General features: G+C 45.0%; 2 protein-coding genes across 5 annotated transcripts; one reads left to right on the top strand and one right to left on the bottom strand.

Annotated features, from left to right (window-relative positions):
* Nucleotides 1-13,712: 13,712 nt before the first annotated feature.
* Nucleotides 13,713-16,206, bottom strand: LOC103640360 (translation initiation factor IF-2). Its single transcript, XM_008662957.2, has 2 exons — nucleotides 15,961-16,206; nucleotides 13,713-14,650 (listed from the first exon to the last, which is right to left on the bottom strand). Exons 1-2 carry the CDS (start codon nucleotides 16,204-16,206, stop codon nucleotides 13,868-13,870), a joined length of 1,029 nt encoding a protein of 342 aa, XP_008661179.1. The 3' UTR covers nucleotides 13,713-13,867.
* Nucleotides 16,207-16,335: 129 nt separating this feature from the next.
* On the top strand, nucleotides 16,336-19,735 carry LOC103639280 (uncharacterized). Of its 4 annotated transcripts, none has more exons than XM_008662038.3 (6): nucleotides 16,359-16,864; nucleotides 17,155-17,284; nucleotides 17,378-17,848; nucleotides 17,939-18,122; nucleotides 19,257-19,465; nucleotides 19,574-19,735. In XM_008662038.3, the coding sequence occupies exons 1-5, from the start codon at nucleotides 16,698-16,700 to the stop codon at nucleotides 19,427-19,429; spliced, it is 1,125 nt and encodes a 374-aa protein (XP_008660260.1). In that variant the 5' UTR covers nucleotides 16,359-16,697; the 3' UTR covers nucleotides 19,430-19,465; nucleotides 19,574-19,735. The 4 variants fall into 4 exon arrangements, with proteins under 4 accessions (XP_008660259.1, XP_008660260.1, XP_008660261.1 ...); NM_001301617.1 differs by having other exon boundaries at nucleotides 16,560-16,864; nucleotides 19,257-19,469; nucleotides 19,574-19,651; XM_008662037.3 differs by having other exon boundaries at nucleotides 16,336-16,864; nucleotides 19,257-19,733.
* The last annotated feature ends 115 nt before the right edge of the window (nucleotides 19,736-19,850 follow it).

Raw genomic sequence — 19,850 nt, 5'->3', positions numbered from 1 at the left:
GTAGTGGGCTTTTCGCCGGTCTCCATCTCCTTCTTGGCGTGATCTCCCGACATCACTTCGAGCGGTTAGGCTCTAATGAAGCACCGGGCTTTGATACCAATTGAAAGTCGCCTAGAGGGGGGGGGTGAATAGGGCGAAACTGAAATTTACAGATATAAACACAACTACAAGCCGAGTTAGCGTTAGTAATAAAGAAACGAGTCCGAGAGAGAGGGCGCAAAACAAATCGCAAGCAAATGAAGAGTGTGACACGTGGATTTGTTTTACCGAGGTTCGGTTCTTGCAAACCTACTCCCCGTTGAGGAGGCCACAAAGGCCGGGTCTCTTTCAACCCTTCCCTCTCTCAAACGGTCCCTCGGACCGAGTGAGCTTTTCTTCTTCTCAATCAAACGGGAACAAAACTTCCCCGCAAGGGCCACCACACAATTGGTGCCTCTTGCCTTGGTTAAAATTGAGTTTTGATCACAAGAACAAGTGAGAAAGAAAGAAAGCGATCCAAGCGCAAGAGCTCAAAAGAACACGGCAAATCTCTCTCGCTAGTCACTAAAGGCTTGAGTGGAATTGGAGAGGATTTGATCTTTTTGGGGTGTCTAGAATTGAATGCTAGAGCTCTTGTAGTAGTTGGGAAGTGGAAAACTTGGATGCAATGAATGGTGGGGTGGTTGGGGTATTTATAGCCCCAACCACCAAAAGTGGCCGTTGGGAGGCTGTCTGTTCGATGGCACACCGGACAGTCCGGTGCACACCGGACAGTCCGGTGCCCCCTGCCACGTCATTACTGCCGTTGGATTCTGACCGTTGGAGCTTCTGTCTTGTGGGCCCGCCTGAATGTCCGGTGCACACCGGACAGGTACTGTTTGCTGTCCGGTGTGCCAGTATGGGCGCGCCTGACTTCTGCGCGCGCTGCGCGTGCATTTAATGCGCCGCAGGTAGCCGTTGGTGCCGACTAGACGTTGCTCCGGAGTTGCACCGGACAGTCCGGTGCACACCGGACATGTCCGGTGAATTTTAGCGGACTAGCCATTGGAGTTTCCCGACGCTGGCGAGTTCCTGAGGCCGCTCTTCCTTGGCGCACCGGACACTGTCCGGTGTACACCGGACAGTCCGGTGAATTATAGCGCGAGTGCCTCTGGAAATTCCTGAAGGTGGCGAGTTCGAGTTGGAGTCCTCTGGCGCACCGGACACTGTCCGGTGTACACCGGACAGTCCGGTGCTCCCAGACCAGAGGGCCTTCGGTTGCCTCTTTGCTCCTTTGTTGAATCCAAAACTTGGTCTTTTTATTGGCTGAGTGTGAACCTTTTACACCTGTATAATCTATACACTTGGGCAAACTAGTTAGTCCAATTATTTTTGTTGGACAATTCAACCACCAAAATTAATTAGGGACTAGGTGTAAGCCTAATTCCCTTTCAGTGATTGTTCCTGGCCGAAGAGAGGAGTACCAGGTTTATGCAACACTCTTGACAGCCATGACGAAAGATTTTGCCATGACTGCAGTATTGCCACCATACGAAGATATGGTTGCTTCGTAACTCATCAAGAATTGCTTCGGGTCTGAATGACCATCGTACATGGGGAGCTGGGGTGGCTTGTAAGACTGGGGCCAAGGTGTAGCCTGCAGTTCTGTTGACAGAGGAGAAGTATCATCAAAAGCAAAATTTCCATGATGGAAATCTTCATACCAGTCGTCCTCGTTGTAGAAGCCCTCCTGATGAAGTTCTCTATGCGGAGGCCTTCGGTTCTGGTCATCTTGAGCAAGATGACGAACTTCTTCAGAGGCTTCGTCTATCTGCCTTTGCAGGTCAGCTAGACGAGCCATCTTTTCCTTCTTTCGTTGGACCTGTTGATGGAGCATCTCCAAGTTTTGGATTTCTTGATCCAAGTCGTCCTCCGAAGGCGTTGGACTAGTGGCCTTCCTCTTCTGGCTTCGAGCCTCCCTAAGAGAAAGGACATCCTGATTGGGATCCAGCGGCTGCAGAGCGGCAACCCCTGTTGCTGAAGCTTTCTTCGGTGGCATGACGAAGGTGATGCTTGCCGAAGGTGTTCAAAACTCAAAAAATGGAAGTGAGTTCATCGGAGGTGGGCGCCAATGTTGGGGACTTGTTCTCAAATGCTAAGAGTTAAGAACAAGGCAACATAAAAAATGTTAATATTAAAGTCCTTCGTCCTTCAAGACATTATGTCCCTTCGGATATAATGAATTTCGGACGAAGGTTATGAAGGAAAAAACATTCGTAAGCACGATAGATGATAAGGAAGAATTCATATACGAAATACGAGAAATAATATAGATATTATCATCAACTTATTTTTATTTTCATTATCATATCCAGAATAACAAATTATAAATGTACCTTCGGTTTGACGGAAAGTAAAGGTACGTGCGTGGTGCAAAAAGCGAATGCCAAGTCAGCGTGAACAGTACGGGAGTACTGTTCATCTATTTATAGGCAAGGGACACAGCCCATGTACAATTACATCCATGCCCTTTACATTTGCTAATAACTCTATAGTAATTCTTCGAGGTCTAATTTGCCTTTTCATCTTTAAGTCGGTTCTCCTTTTCTGCTATCATGCCGAAGCTTTCCTGCGCACAGCTTCGTGACCATCTAGACCTTCATCATAATCTCGTTCAGGCTTCGTCCTGATTGTGCTCTTGTATGCTCATGATCCGATTCCGAAGATACCTGCCCACATATTTCACTTGGAAAACATTGTCAAATCATGTTTTTGAGGACCTTCAGAAGCCGAAGGCCCCCAACATTAGCGTTTTCCAACCATAACCCTCCGTGGCTCAAGTGCACTTTTAGTGATAAATTAAAGTTTAGTCGACTAAAGAAACCAAACGAGATCTAACTACTTTAAAAATAGAGATAGATACCGACCTATAGCGATCGATAACGTCCATAGTTGAAGTAGGAGTGGGGAGCCAACATAACTACATAAGCCAGTCAGTCTAGGCCATCGTACTGGCCTCGGCGTCATCACAACAAACAATGGCCTATCTCTCTCTGACTCCCATCAACTCGTCGAGCCTAGTGACGGCCCCACACCTTGATCTGAGAACAATACGGAATGATACTCGCCGCCAAAGAAAATTGCGAAACCGTTTGGTTCATGGTGACTAAAGTTTTTAGTGACTAAATTTTAGTTATTTTTAACACTAAAGAACCAAACAACGTGACTAAATGGTGTGACTAAAAGGGACTAAAATTAGTGTTTTCCAACCATAACCCTCTGTGGCTCAAGTGCACTTTTAGTGATAAATTAAAGTTTAGTCGACTAAAAAAACCAAACGAGATCTAAATACTTTAAAAATAGAGATAGATACCAACCTATAGCGATCGATAACGTCCATAGTTGAAGTAGGAGTGGGGAGCCAACATAACTAGATAAGCCAGTCAGTCTAGGCCATCGTACTAGCCTCGGCGTCATCACGGCAAACTGAGAGCACCTAGAGGGGGTGAATAGGTGATCCTGTAAATACTTAAAACTTAAAACCACAAAACTTGATTAAGTGTTAGCACAATGAAATCAAGTGGCTAATGACCGAGCTCTTGTGAAATACAATAGTCACAATGAGAACAAGCACAAGAGACATGATGGTTTATCCTGTGGTTCGACCAAGTACAACACTTGCCTATTCCACGTTGTGGCGTCCCAATGGACGAGGGTTGCACTCAACCCCTTTCAAGTGATCCAAAGATCCACTTGAATACCACAGTGTTTTTCTTTCTTTCACTATACCCCGTTTGCGAGGAATCTCCACAACTTGGAGCCTCTCGCCCTTACAAATGATGATCACAAAGAAACACGGATGTAAGGGAGGGAAAAGCAACACACACAAGTCTCAAGAAGCAATAGCACAAACACGCACACTAGTCACAACTTGAGCTCTAAGTTCACACACGGAGTTCTCAACTCAAGAGGAGCTCAAATCGCTATCACAAAGAATCAAATGCGCTAGAATGAAGTCTTGGTGCTTAGAGATGATCAAAGAATGCTTGTTGTACTCCTCCATGCGCCTAGGGGTCCCTTTTATAGCCCCAAGGCAGCTAGGAGCCGTTGAGAGCAATCCAGGAAGGCAATTCTTGCCTTCTGTCGTGTGGCGCACCGGACAGTCCGGTGCACCACCGGACAGGCACTATTCAGTGCCCGGTGCAGATTGCTTTCCTAATTTGTCGCAGCCGACCGTTGAAGATTTGGAGCCGTTGGCGCACCGGACACTGTCCGGTGCACACCGGACAGTCTGGTGCCCCCATCAGACTGTTGGCTCGGCCACGCATCACGCGTGGATTGCGCGGCCGACCGTTGGCTCACCGGACAGTCCGGTGCACCACCGAACAGTCCGGTGAATTTTAGTCGTACGCCGTCGTCGAGACCCGAGAGCAGCCAGTTGACCAAACTCCAGCCTGGCGCACCGGACACTGTCCGGTGCACCCAGACTGCGCAGAGTCTTGGCTGCTCCAGCCAAGTCTTTTTTTGTCTTTTCTCTGATTCTAGCACTTAGACAAATATGTTAGCACACAAAAATCAATGTACTAAGTCTAGAATCATACCTTTGTGTTGGTTTGCACTTCATCCACCATTTAGCACTTATTAATACTTAAACCATTTGTGTTGGGCACTTAATCACCAAAATACTTAGAAATGGCCCAAGGGCACATTTCCCTTTCACAAACAATGGCCTATCTCTCTCTGACTCCCATCAGTTCCTCGAGCCTAGTGACGGCCCTACGCCTTGATCTGAGAACCGTACGGAATGATACTCGTCGCCAAAAGAAAATTGCGAAATCGTTTGGTTCATGGTGACTAAAGTTTTTAGTGACTAAATTTTAGTTATTTTTAACACTAAAGAACCAAACAACGTGACTAAATGGGGTGACTAAAAGGGACTAAAATTAGTGTTTTCCAACCATAACCCTCTGTGGCTCAAGTGCACTTTTAGTGATAAATTAAAGTTTAGTCGACTAAAGAAACCAAACAAGATCTAAATACTTTAAAAATAGAGATAGATACCGACCTATAGCGATCGATAACGTCCATAGTTGAAGTAGGAGTGGGGAGCCAATATAACTACATACACTAGTCAGTCTAGGCCATCGTACTGGCCTCGGCGTCATCACAGCAAACAATGGCCTATCTCTCTCTGACTCTCATCAGCTCGTCGAGCCTAGTGACGGCCCCACGCCTTGATCTGAGAACCGTACGGAATGATACTCGCCGCCAAAAGAAAATTGCGAAACCGTTTGGTTCATGGTGACTAAAGTTTTTAGTGACTAAATTTTAGTTATTTTTAGCACTAAAGAACCAAACAACGTGACTAAATGGGGTGACTAAAAGGGACTAAAAATAGTGTTTTCCAACCATAACCCTTCGTGGCTCAAGTGCACTTTTAGTGATAAATTAAAGTTTAGTCAACTAAAGAAACCAAACGAGATCTAAATACTTTAAAAATAGAGATAGATACCGACCTATAGCGATCGATAACGTCCATAGTTGAAGTAGGAGTGGGGAGCCAACATAACTACATAAGCCAGTCAGTCTAGGCCATCGTACTGGCCTCGGCGTCATCACGGCAAACAATGGCCTATCTCTCTCTGACTCCCATCAGTTCGTCGAGCCTAGTGACGTCCCCACGTCTTGATCTGAGAACCGTACGGAATGATACTCGCCGCCAAAAGAAAATTGTGAAACCGTTTGGTTCATGATGACTAAAGTTTTTAGTGACTAAATTTTAGTTATTTTTAACACTAAAGAACCAAACAACGTGACTAAATAGGGTGACTAAACGGGACTAAAATTAGCGTTTTCCAACCATAACCCTCCGTGGCTCAAGTGCACTTTTAGTGATAAATTAAACTTTAGTCGACTAAAGAAACCAAACGAGATCTAAATACTTTAAAAATAGAGATAGATACCGACCTATAGCGATCGATAACGTCCATAGTTGAAGTAGGAGTGGGGAGCCAACATAACTACATAAGCCAGTCAGTCTAGGCCATCGTACTGGCCTCGGCGTCAGCACGGCAAACAATGTCCTATCTCTCTCTTACTCCCATCAGTTCGTCGAGCCTAGTGACGGCCCCACGCCTTGATCTGAGAACCGTACGGAATGATACTCGTCGCCAAAAGAAAATTGTGAAACCGTTTGGTTCATGGTGACTAAAGTTTTTAGTGACTAAATTTTAGTTATTTTTAACACTAAAGAACTAAACAACGTGACTAAATAGGGTGACTAAAAGGGACTAAAATTAGTGTTTTTCAACAATAACCCTCTGTGGCTCAAGTGCACTTTTAGTGATAAATTAAAGTTTAGTCAACTAAAGGAACCAAACAAGATCTAAATACTTTAAAAATAGAGATAGATACCGACCTATAGCGATCGATAACGTCCATAGTTGAAGTAGGAGTGGGGAGCCAACATAACTACATAAGCCAGTCAGTCTAGGCCATCGTACTGGCATCAGCGTCATCACGACAAACAATGGCCTATCTCTCTCTGACTCCCATCAGCTCGTCGAGCCTAGTGACGGCCCCACGCCTTGATCTGAGAACCGTACGAAATGATACTCGCCGCCAAAAGAAAATTGCGAAATCGTTTAGTTCATGGTGACTAAAGTTTTTAGTGACTAAATTTTAGTTATTTTTAACACTAAAGAATCAAACAACGTGACTAAATAGGGTGACTAAAAGGGACTAAAATTAGCATTTTCCAACCATGACCCTCTGTGGCTCAAGTGCACTTTTAGTGATAAATTAAAGTTTAGTCGACTAAAGAAACCAAACGAGATCTAAATACTTTAAAAATAGAGATAGATACCGACCTATAGCGATCGATAACGTCCATAGTTGAAGTAGGAGTGGGGAGCCAATATAACTACATAAGCCAGTCAGTCTAGGCCATCGTACTGGCCTCGGCGTCATCACGGCAAACAATGGTCTATCTCTCTCTTACTCCCATCAGCTCGTCGAGCCTAGTGACGACCCCACGCCTTGATCTGAGAACCGTACGAAATGATACTCGCCGCCAAAAGAAAATTGCGAAACCGTTTGGTTCATGGTGACTAAAGTTTTTAGTGACTAAATTTTAGTTATTTTTAACACTAAAGAACCAAACAACGTGACTAAATAGGGTGACTAAAAGGGACTAAAATTAGCATTTTCCAACCATAACCCTCCGTGGCTCAAGTGTACTTTTAGTGATAAATTAAAGTTTAGTCGACTAAAGAAACCAAACGAGATCTAAATACATTAAAAATAGAGATAGATACCGACCTATAGTGATCGATAACGTCCATAGTTGAAGTAGGAGTGGGGAGCCAACATAACTACATAAGCCAGTCAGTCTAGGCCAACGTACTGGTCTCGGCGTCATGACGGCAAACAATGGCCTATCTCTCTTCGACTCCCATCAGCTCGTTGAGCTCGTCGAACCTAGTGACGGCCCCACGCCTTGATCTGAGAACCGTACGGAATGATACTCGCTGCCAAAAGAAAATTGTGAAACCGTTTGGTTCATGGTGACTAAAGTTTTTAGTGACTAAATTTTAGTTATTTTTAACACTAAAGAACCAAACAATGTGACTAAACGGGTGACTAAAAGAGACTAAAATTAGCGTTTTCCAACCATAACCCTCCGTGGCTCAAGTGCACTTTTAGTGATAAATTAAAGTTTAGTCGACTAAAGAAACCAAACGAGATCTAAATACTTTAAAAATAAAGATAGATACTGACCTATAGCGATCGATAACGTTCATAGTTGGAGTGGGGAGCCAACATAACTACATAAGCCTGTCAGTCTAGGCCATCGTACTGGCCTCGGCGTCGTCACAACAAACTGTTGAAGCGCAGTGAAAAACGAGAAGCGAGAGAATGACAAATGACAGTCGTATATCTTTATTGCAGTGAGAACTCTGTTTATATACAGGTGAAGGGGTGCGTTCTCAAGAGGGTGTCCCTTGAGAATTATCTGTCGCACCCCTTGGATTGATCACAAAATACAATATTTTGTAACCCTCCCCTTGATCAATCCAAGTCCATTTGATCATCTGCAAGCTGTCGTCCAATGTTTCATCTCCTCAAAAACCCTGTGGGAAAAATAAGGAGTACACAATGCTTTTGGATCATGAGTAAAACTCACATTGAACTCCAAAAGAAAAATATGCTTGTAATCATCATTCGTAAAAACCCCCTTGGGAAAAATCAATGATGAAGCATATAACTTAGTTGATATTACCTCGTTAAAAACTTTGGATGAGAAAACCTTAACAAGGCAAAACTCATACAAAGAAAAGAGTGTAATATGATGGTATAAAACAGGTCGAATATCACGGAGAATTACTCCCCCTGATCTTGCAAACACTTGAGTCTTCTCATACCAATCACCTCAACACATTTCTGAAAACGTTGAGTATGGTAGAGATTTTGTGAATAGATCAGCAAGATTATCACAAGACTTTGCAAGATGTTAATGTTTCCATTTTCCTGTTTCCATCTGAACAACACAAGCTCAATTATCCTTATGGATAATGGTTAGTGGTTCAATTGAACCATAATACGACATTGTTCTCCAATGGACCTCTAGCCCAAAGAACAATAATATGTCTATAGCCATCATCTCAAAAACCCCAGTGGGGAAAATAAATGATGAGACATATAACTCAGGCTAATATTTTTCCAAGATAATCTTGCCAGAAAATCTGAGAAATCAACATATCAGCTGAGTCTCCTTAAAACCCAGTGGGAAAAATAAGGAGAGTAGTCATACTCTATTGTTGATCTATTTGAACTCTAAGGAGATAAACTCATCACCTAGTTCAAATACAACAATAACTATGTCATAATGTATCATCCTCGAAAACCTCTACGGGAAAAATAGATGATACGACATAGGCCTTGTGTTGATGTTGCCTCGTTAAAAACTTTGAATGAGAAACCCAATCAGGGAAAAACTCATGCGAAGAAAAGAGTACAACATGATGTGTAAAGAAGTTCTTCTGATCAAGAGGAAACTCCCCTTGATCTTTACGAATCACTAAGTCATCTCATACCTGCTCTCAAACACATTAAAAATGTGGAGTAAGGTAGGGACTTAGTTCGTAACTTGTTTTTCATCTAAACAACACAAAGTAATATTATCTCCATAGATAATAAGGTCAATGATATAAAATCATGACCACCACATACCCTCAGTATGTAGTATATCATTCTGTACAATCCCACGAAGTGTACTATAGAATGATTAGTGTAAGTGACCATTAATCTCTGTTGATGAACATTTATCAAACAGTAGGTCCAACTTACCATAAGTATGTCATTGATCTTGTACCTGGGGATCTTCTATAGATATCCAAGATCAGTATATCCAAACATAAGAAGAGAATGAGTACATCTAGAGATCATAATTCGATCTCATGTGCTGTTAGCTAGCAAATCATTGCAAAGCAATATCCGGTCGGTTGCTCTTGCAAGATACAATAGCACATCTCATGATCGGAAAGAATCAAATAACAATGATTCTCTCATATTGAATTTCTTCAATATATGTTGGATATAGACAATTTTGTATCCAAGATACTCAAGATAGTTTACTTTGAATTGAAAATCTCTTTCAATTCATATCCTCTATCTCGAACTCCATCGATAAGTAATGTATGTTTAGAATATGCTGCACATATTTACACTGAACATACCATTCTTTGTGTATCCTTTCAGAAGGAAGGATTCACTAGGTCGAAAGTACCATATTTGACCAGGATGCTCTAAGTCACAAATACTTTCCAAGCATTACAAATTTGTGATTGGTGATTATGTATTTGGAATCCTTCAAGACTCCATAAATACCACAATCCAGTGACCACATATGCATATGTTGTCACTACATCTATCAACTGCATAGATAGATGATTTACTGCCCATAATATTGTATCGGAATTTTACTACTCACAGTAGAGGAGAATTTATAGCATTAAAATAATGCTTGGGTTTGCATATAAACCCAGTTGCTACTAGCCATGCTTTCTCACCACCTCATTGTTTCCAAGTCCATGAAAACAAACTTGTATCCACAATAAGATACCTTGAAGTGAAAATAACTTAACACTTCTTTCCGGTGAGCAAGGCTATCTCTGCAACATTGTATCACTCAACAAGATCCAATTTGAGCATACTCGTGCTCTGCTATGGCCATAGTCTTTTGGATCACTTGGAGCGCATATACAATTGCTGAGATGTATGTGTCGACACTTGTAGCTTTTAAATAACACAATTCTCCAGTTGACATAAAGTCATTTTTATGTACCCTTATGATTCCTCGTGAAATCCCAAAACGAGAATCAAGGGCTTCCGATAACCTAGCCTCATCAGTGCGCATTGAGCTAGGTTGTGAATGTCTTCCATTCACAGGATAATCAATATCCTTTAGGTGTCCACCAACACTATGTTGGTTACCAACAAATAGATGGTCTGCATTTACTATCTCAGAAGGTCTAGCCTTCATTAGCTTGCAAGCATCTTAATCCTAGGATTTGTGACCATACTTCTCCCCCTCTTATTTACAACATTATTGTAATAAGGAGCTTAGTGGTGTTCCATTTAACCACTCTTTCTGGCACTTCCACATAGGATTAATTTGAGTGACACCTCATAGTAAATGCACATGGCAGTCAATTTGCAACTTCTTGCAAATCATTCGAACCCAAAGGTTTAGTTTTAGTACGTGATCCTGAGCCTGAATGCTTACTGCATTCATTATAATTTCCTGGCATTCATTTTGGTACTCGAAATCTCCCCCTAATGCCTGGAAAAGCTCATGATTCAAGCAAGCGTACGGGCCATAAATAGATTCTCATGAAGAAATTCTAAAACATAATGATCGACGGAGAATGAATTCTCACATAGATCCCCAGTTTTCTGTGTGCCCTTATATGTACGCTGCAGTGGTGAGATTGGGAACATACCCAATGTACGCATGGGAAATCTTTCATGGATTCCCACGTACTAAAAACCATAGGGGAACTTGTACATGTAGTACATGCAGTTAATCACAAGCCAGGAGCGTGCAAGACTACCTGACTCCAACCATAACCAGTTGGAAATGACAATTCATTACTGATGGTCATTAATGATCTGAAATTTTCGAATCTATCACAGATTCATCATATCCTTTATGGATATCATTCTGAATACCAAGACAAACAATCATCATTGTAAGCACATTTGGTAAATTCAGTAGTGTGGAGGCTAATGTGCTCAAGCTTGAGACATTATTACTTAATGGTCATGTTTTGTCCGAAGGACACACTTTAGGTCATCATATAGATGCACCAAATAACCATATAAAGCCTTCAATGTCCATACCATCTATGTAATGGACCACACTCGTTCCTTTGAAACAATTCAAAGAACTTAACCAATTCAGATCAGATTTTAAGATAAGAGGGACTTAAAATCTCATTCCCGATGATACTCACCAAGTATCCATCTTATGGGAAAAACATGACCAATAGAATTGTTCATAACTTTTCATTTCATCCCAACAATGGAATGACCAATTCAGTCTTACCCAGCATGATAAGTATCATCACCTGAAAAGTTATAGCAAATGCAACACATTGTATGGGAGGATGTATGTAGTATACAATCCATAAAAATGTTTCCAAGAAACATATGCAATATATCCATCACTATCACCTTGTGTTTCCACATGATAGAAATTATATGGATATCTCTATAATATGGTAAGGTAAAACTAGGATAGATCAACACATCCTTGATACTTCCATTACCAAAGGGGACTTTATATTATCATATCATGATATCGCATGAAGCGATTGTCAAAATATTCTTTCCTCTTTCCAAAGGAAAATCAGAATATTTTGTTTCCCCATGTATAGAGTTTGTGGTTCAATCCTCCACATTGTATGTTCTTCCTCAATTAGAAGAATCCCCAGACAAGTTTGCACAACTCAAATCAGTGAGTATTCAACTCCCTTGATGAGTTGGTTCAACTCTAATTGATGAGCTTATTCAACTCAAATCACATGAGTGATCAACTCCAATCGATGAGTTGTTTAACTCAAATTCATATGAGTTTGTTCAACTCAAATCACATGAGCTTGAACATATCACAATGTCAATAAATGTGATATCGATAATAATGAGATTATATCAAATCTCATAGATCATTTGAATAATACTCAAAAGCAAATCATCTAACAAAGTGGTCTTCTCTTAGAAAAAGAAGTGTTGTTACATGATTAGTCCAAATCATGAATTACACAACTAACCACTGTTATCATGTTAGATGGAAGATTGAAGTACACTTCATATCTTAGCTTTCATGAGTAGTATGCATCTATTGGGATTTCATATACATGATTAGATGCTTAGGCATACAACACTATACCACGTATAGTGTAATGACAAAAGAGTTTGTCATACTCATTGCCCTTCCCTTTTTAATGTGCTTATATATTTTCTTTCAAGCAAAAATATTTGAATACAAAGTGTTAGTCTACAACATAATGTAGACACATACTCATAAGTCCACAAGTCTTATGATTTTCTTTGCTATTCATTTTGCGCTTGCATATCAAGCCGCAAAAGCACATAAGTTCTTTTCATAAGAACCGTAAGAGAAAGCGAGCATCTCATTTCCTCCAAAGTGAAGAAGTGAATTCCCTTTAATGCAAAAATGAAATGAACATATCTAATGAACATTGAGGATAATTAAGCCCATTAGGCGAGTTCATCAAACTCTATTAAATAATTATCCTCCAAATGGCTTAACCATTTTCGTTTGCTGTTGCAACTTTGCCGCAAAATATATCATATCTATATATGTTGGAGAATTCCAGGTATCACATAAAGTGTACCAAAGATTTTTGAAAAATGGTGTACACAACGTAGATAATCTCCATTTAATGAAACAATGGAGTAGATCTCCCAGTAGTGGGCAAAACTTTTGCTGCCTGAAAGCATGGTCTCTGGGCTGATATATTCAAGGAACATACCGCAGCCAATGCTTAGGACTCCACTACCCTGTACTTGACCAAAATTTCAAAAATAAAATGGAAATCACCATAAAGGTGAATAACCAACATCACATCTCCAACATATCTACTTGGGAGAACACATAGGTAATCATCATCACCATAAGATGTAGACCTCTTACTGATGGGCAAATAACATTTTGCTGTCTAAAAGCTTGGTCTCAGGGCAAATAAATTCCAAGAAGTTATTGCAGCCAAAGCCTAGATCTCCATCATGTGTTGAAATATCCCAAGTTCAAGATATGTATCATATTTTGCAAGAATTCATCATTTAATTAAGTAGTACTTAATTAAAAGAATTCTTTTAGCAGTCACCATGACTGCAGCGTCCAGCCTGGCTCCATAGCCCTCGACGCCTTCATGGTCCGTGATCTTTTTGGGTAGCACGTATAGGTAATCATCTCGAAAGATGTAGACCTCATAGTGATAGACATTTCAAATGTGGCCTAAAGCACGGTCTCTAGGCTACTAAATTCTATAAAGAATTTAGTGCAGTCATTGCTTAGGACTCCATCACCCTATGCTTTTACCCAAAAACTGTAACCTTATTTTGCATGTATACCATGCAGTTTCGACTTATTAAAGTGCTATGTTATTCATGCAAACATAAAAGAATGCAAAAACATAAGTAAGTCGAAAATATGTGAATTATAAATGTAAAAAAAATATAATTCACTAACAAGTCTGCATTTTTTATACTAAAAACAGACAAGTATGTACAATTACATATATAATAAGCAATCTAAATATTTAAATTTAGATACTCAACACTGTTGAAAACAGTAATTTAAATGAACACAATGTTCGTCTGATTATAATTGCAGAAAATCAGAAAAAATGGTAAAGGATTCAGCCCAACCGCAGGTAGCCCATTCAGGCCGATTCCAGCCAGGCAGTTGGCTAGGCAACCTCCTCAACCGGCCCACTAGACGACCCAGACATCTAGAGGAGTGCTGGCAGTTAGGGTTGCAACCACTCCATCTCCTGGCGGCGGCCGGCCGTCCTGGTGCAGCAGGCAGGGCGCGATGCCCAGGTACGGGCTTCGCGGCGGCTCGGCGCGGTCTCAACAGCGCGAACACGTGGGCACGACCTATGCGGCCACTGAGCGGGTGCGCGGCCCCGACGTCGGTGCCATGGTGCGGCCCTCTGGTGGCGCGGGCACGCGGCCCCAGCCCCAACCTCGGCGCGTGGGCACGACGGCACTGGCCCCGGCGGCTCGCGTCGTGGGCGCGGCCCTGGCGGTTGGTGACCCCCGTCTCTGGCGAGCGCAGCCTTAGTCGCGGCCATCCCGGCGAGGCGGCCGAGCCCCACCGGTGCGTCGCGGGCGCGGGCCAAGCAGCGCGTAGGCCCCCAGACGGCGGCCTCGGCGTAGCGCGTGCAGGGCACCCCGGCAGCGCAGGCGCGGCGGCCTGCCATGGCACACGGCGTGTGCGGCTGCCCGGCCGAGGCGCGGGCGCGGCGGCCCGGCCATGGCGCGCGGCTGCCCGGCGAGCTGCGGCCTGCCCCGGCGCATGAGCACTTGGTCCCGGCGGCCCTGGCTGCTCGGCGCACGCGGGCAGGCCCCCGATGGCACGGCACAGCGCGGGCGCAGGCTCCTATTCGCGCGGGCGGGCACACAGCCCCAGCACCATGGCACTGGCATGGGTCCCACTGTGTGCGTCGTCGGCACGGCGACCGAGCGTGGGCGCAGAGGCCACAAGCAGCACTACACATACATCATCAGTGCTACAACGTATTTTGTAGAAGTCAAAAAGGAATTGGATACTTCGCACGTACTGTTTCTGGACATCGAAGCCACTCCTTTCCATCTTGCTAGCGGCAACTTGTTCCTCTTTTTTTTCTCTGATTTGTTTCTCTGATCTCGCGAGTCGTGCTGATAACGTGTTGAAGCGCAGTGAAAAACGAGAAGCGAGAGAATGACAAATGACAGTCGTATATCTTTATTGCAGCGAGAACTCTGTTTATATACGGGTGAAGGGGTGCGTTCTCAAGAGGGTGTCCCTTGGGAATTATCTGTCGCACTCCTTGAATTGATCACAAAATACAATATTTTGTAACACAAACAATGGCCTATCTCTCTCTGACTCCCATCAGCTCGTCGAGCCTAGTGACGGCCCCACGTCTTGATCTGAGAACCGTACGGAATGATACTCGCCGCCAAAAGAAAATTGCGAAACCATAGATAGGATGGCCGTAACTTCAGCAATCTGTCTCTCCCACACAGAAAGATGGAGACGTGCAAAATAAATAGGAATCCGGAGATACTTTGCTCAGCTCGCGTATCACGCGGGAACAATAGAAAGTTGGGCTTCGCAATCATTCATGGCATCGGTTTCTTAAGCCCTCCCTTGTTCCAATCGCCCGGGGCAACACTGTACTGCTAGCAGTACACATCAGTTTGTTATTAGGGGTTCCTCAATCCTCATCCATTAGGATATTTTCCTGACAAAAAAGAAAAAGAAAAGAATGGGCACTTGCACTGGAAACTAGTTTCAGTTCTGCATCGAGCCGCCAAGCATCGACCTTGTCTTTTGCAGGGGCCAGTGCTTGTGCTTGTCGACCAATAGTGAAACTGGATTCGTTAAACAAATCTTGAGCATATATATTGAATGTGTCGGATCTGTTTAGAGACGCCGGGACCGTCCCAAATCTGCCTGCAGGAGGCATTCGGGAACATTGGGGCTGTACCGGACATCTTGAAATCCTTGTTGTATAGTTTTCTTTTTGAGAGAGCAGCCGGAAGAAGATACACCACGTGATCACACCACACTACTAAGTCAAGTTACACTTGAGCCTTCTCACTGCTGAAGTTTAGCACTTACCTCCGGACCGCGGCCGATGTCAACAACCTATAATAGGCCATAGCTTGGAGTCGGGAGTCGGGACTCGGCTTTCCACACGTTGCCACTGAGCCACTGAGGACGACGACACGGGCGGTCAAAAGCCACCGCGGCAGGCACGGCCAGCCACGCACGCAGACCGCATCATCAGCCATGGCCCAACGCCCAAGCGCCGCAGACCGGACGTCATTCCCTGACGCGTCCCCGTCCAATCCGGCGCCGGCGCCAGCAAAATCAACGCGTCGGCGGCTATCGGCCAATTGCCAATTCCTCCCGCCGAACGCTGAGACCCTGACACGGTGGCCCACCATCGCAGCAGGGCACCCCTGCCTCCTCCTCCTCCACTCACCAGCCCAACCGCGTGCGACGTCCGTTATCCGATCTGGTGGGTGCGTGTCCTCGTTTGACCGTTGAAGAGCCCTGCCCGCCGTCGGATCCGAACAGCTTCCCTTCCATCAGATTCAGAGCGCCGTCCGCAGCCGACTAGCAACAGTGGCCGTCCCGCTCACTTTCTCGCTACCTTCCTCAGCCGGAGTCGTGGGCAGAGCAGAGCGATCGAGGCCTGCTTCAGCAGTTCAGCTGCAGCCGCCGCCCGCCCGTCCCCCAGTCCCCACCTTCTTTTATAAATCCCACGCCTGCGCTTCCTCTTTTGACGAATCGGTCGCGAGGGGAGAAAGATAGGAGTCAATTAATTTGCCTGTTCTGCTTGCTGCTGACCTTGTGAGTGAGCCGCCGGTCTTCCCCTTCCTCGCCGAGGGGAAATAATAAGGCAGCCACAGCCAGGGCCGCCCCGAGGAAGAAGATGAGCGGAGGAGGCGTGGACGGAGCTCCGGTCGCCGAGTTCCGGCAGACGGTGACGCACGGCGGCCGGTTCCTGCAGTACAACATCTTCGGCAACCTGTTCGAGATCACGCACAAGTACCAGCCCCCCATCATGCCCATCGGCCGCGGCGCCTACGGGATCGTCTGGTACGTTCTCGCGAACTGCAGGCTCTCGGCTGCTTGGGCCGCCGTGTGGCTGATTTTTCTCGCGAACTGCAGCAGATGGTTGCCAGGTGTTAGGGTTTTTTTTTTACTAGCTATTCGTTCATAGGGATGATGGATGGGCATGGATTGATTGGTTGGACCTGGACCACCGTACCGATAGGCTCTTAATTTGATCCTGCACAGCGCGTAATATATAGATAGCAGTTGATTATAGTTCTGAAGAAGAAGAAGAAAATAATGATCTGTACTGTGCTACGGACGGACGCGCGCAGCTCGGTGATGAACTCCGAGACGAAGGAGATGGTGGCCATCAAGAAGATCGCCAACGCCTTCGACAACCACATGGACGCCAAGCGCACGCTCCGGGAGATCAAGCTGCTGAGGCACCTCGACCACGAGAACGTATGTCAAAACAGAGCATATCTATATAAAATAGTTGTTGGATGATCTGACGCCGATTGCTGCTGCTCCGATTTGGACCAACAATTAAAACAGATCATCGGCATCAGGGACGTGATCCCGCCGCCCGTCCCGCAGGCGTTCAACGACGTGTACATCGGGACGGAGCTGATGGACACGGACCTGCACCACATCATCCGGTCCAACCAGGAGCTCTCGGAGGAGCACTCCCAGTACTTCATGTACCAGATCCTCCGCGGGCTCAAGTACATCCACTCCGCCAACGTGATCCACCGCGACCTCAAGCCCAGCAACCTGCTGGTGAACGCCAACTGCGACCTCAAGATCTGCGACTTCGGGCTGGCGCGCCCGTCCTCCGAGAGCGACATGATGACGGAGTACGTGGTCACGCGCTGGTACCGCGCGCCCGAGCTGCTGCTCAACTCCACCGACTACTCGGCGGCCATCGACGTCTGGTCCGTCGGCTGCATCTTCATGGAGCTCATCAACCGCCAGCCGCTCTTCCCCGGACGCGACCACATGCACCAGATGCGCCTCATAACCGAGGCACGAGCACGACGCACGCACCACATCCTTCCTATAATTCAATTCCTTCTTCTTCTGCTGCTGCTGATGAACATCGCCGGCACGCGGCAGGTGATCGGGACGCCCACGGACGATGAGCTCGGGTTCATCCGGAACGAGGACGCGCGGAAGTACATGCGCCACCTCCCGCAGTTCCCGCGCCGGCCGTTCGTCAGCCTGTTCCCGCGGATGCAGCCCGTCGCGCTGGACCTCATCGAGCGGATGCTCACCTTCAACCCGCTGCAGAGGATCACAGGTCAGTCGGCGCGGGCCTACTACAGCTTAGCCTGTTCTTTTTCCTCCCTAGCTTCTTCTCTCCATGTGCAACTTGCAACTGGGTGGCTGCTGAATCCTGAACTCCGCCGCACGTGTTCTTTAGTTGGCGTCGGTAGTCACTGTGGTACTAGCATGTGGGGGCATGCACTCGCGATGCAGTGTATAGTGCGTAGTATGTAGGCAAGGCAACGCAGCTGACAACATGTCGCATTTCCAGAGAGAGAGGGGGGGGCATGCGTTTGGTTTGTCCGCGCAATTTTGGGTGTTGGACTGGCCTGGTAAGGACTCAGGAGCATATGCAATCTTCTTTGTCTGAACTAGAAACTTTCACGCGCCAACAAAACGGAACGATTTGGTAGTCCTCTCCTCTTCGTTGAATTCATTCAGAGTTAGAGACCATAACAGAAAACAGGGCGTCAGTTCTGTGATTCTAGTTAGCTGCTGTTTAAAATTAGTTGGAGATATAGGCTATTAGCTGTTTTTAGGTAGAGACATCTAATATCTCTAGCTAATAGGCTATTAACTGCTTGTTTCTTTCTCCTCCTGCGTTTCCCAATTCTAATATTGTGCATCCAGCTCATCAAAGTTGTGCACGCTGTGGTCTGCGGGAGCTTTCTCCATTTGCATCCAAATTAATGCCTTGATGTTACTACCTTCTACGTTTACATTACAGTACTTTGGGTGCTGCTGCTTTGACCCATCCTCGGCTTTGTATCCTCCTCCTGTCCTCCATATCGCTTTTGCCGAAATGACGATGACGGGGCTATGTGCATAGAAAATAAACATGTTTTAAGATAGAAAAAAAACTATCGATACATAGTCTTAAGGGCTAGTTTGGTAACACTATTTTTAAAATAAAAAAAAACTAATTTTTCTTTAGAAAATAGAAATTCCTTGAAAAGATAGGATGCCAAACTAGCCCTAAATATTAGATTCCTCCACTGGCAACACTGGCATTGGCAGGCAGCTATCTATCTATACATGATCTTAAACATTAGAATATCCAGGACTTGGATTATACCTTCATTATACTTATTGCTCTACAAGTTCACGACGAGTGATTGATCATACCTTCATTACACTAAATAAACTCTGTTGTGCCGGTGCCGTGCAGTGGAAGAGGCGCTGGAGCACCCGTACCTGGAACGGCTACACGACGTCGCCGACGAGCCCATCTGCACGGACCCGTTCTCGTTCGACTTCGAGCAGCAGGCTCTGACGGAAGACCAAATGAAGCAGCTGATATTCAACGAGGCCATCGAACTCAACCCCAACTTCCGATACTAGCTAGCTAGCTAGTTCGGACACACATCTTAATTATACGTATGTATGATTCCTCGTACGTGGTTTGTAAATAGAAGATCGAGCCGGCCGCCGGTGTTATTAGACTGAACGTTGCATTTGTTTGTTCGTTGACGTTCGCGCTCGCAGGTTTCAGGCTGTGTAGTCTGCTGCAGGTTTCAGGTGTTCGTGTAATGAGCTGTACCAAGAATAAAATGCTTTGGACTCATCTGGTGACTGGTGGGTCACATGTTCCTCGGGCATACAGAATCACAGTTTTGTCTGCCAAAGTTATAGCAGCTTCTCTTCTCATGCAGTTGTTCATATTCGCCACGCAGCTAACTTTTGCAAGCAGTAATCTAATAACACGGACGAACTACTCGTCAGTTCCGAACCATAGGTCCTTTAAATTTTAATCTAAGCTAGT

This window comes from Zea mays, chromosome 9 (genome assembly GCF_902167145.1).
Source record: "Zea mays cultivar B73 chromosome 9, Zm-B73-REFERENCE-NAM-5.0, whole genome shotgun sequence".
Taxonomy (NCBI): Eukaryota; Viridiplantae; Streptophyta; class Magnoliopsida; order Poales; family Poaceae; genus Zea; species Zea mays.
Note: the sequence above shows the minus strand (reverse complement) of the source record. Positions and strands in the feature narration are given on the sequence as shown.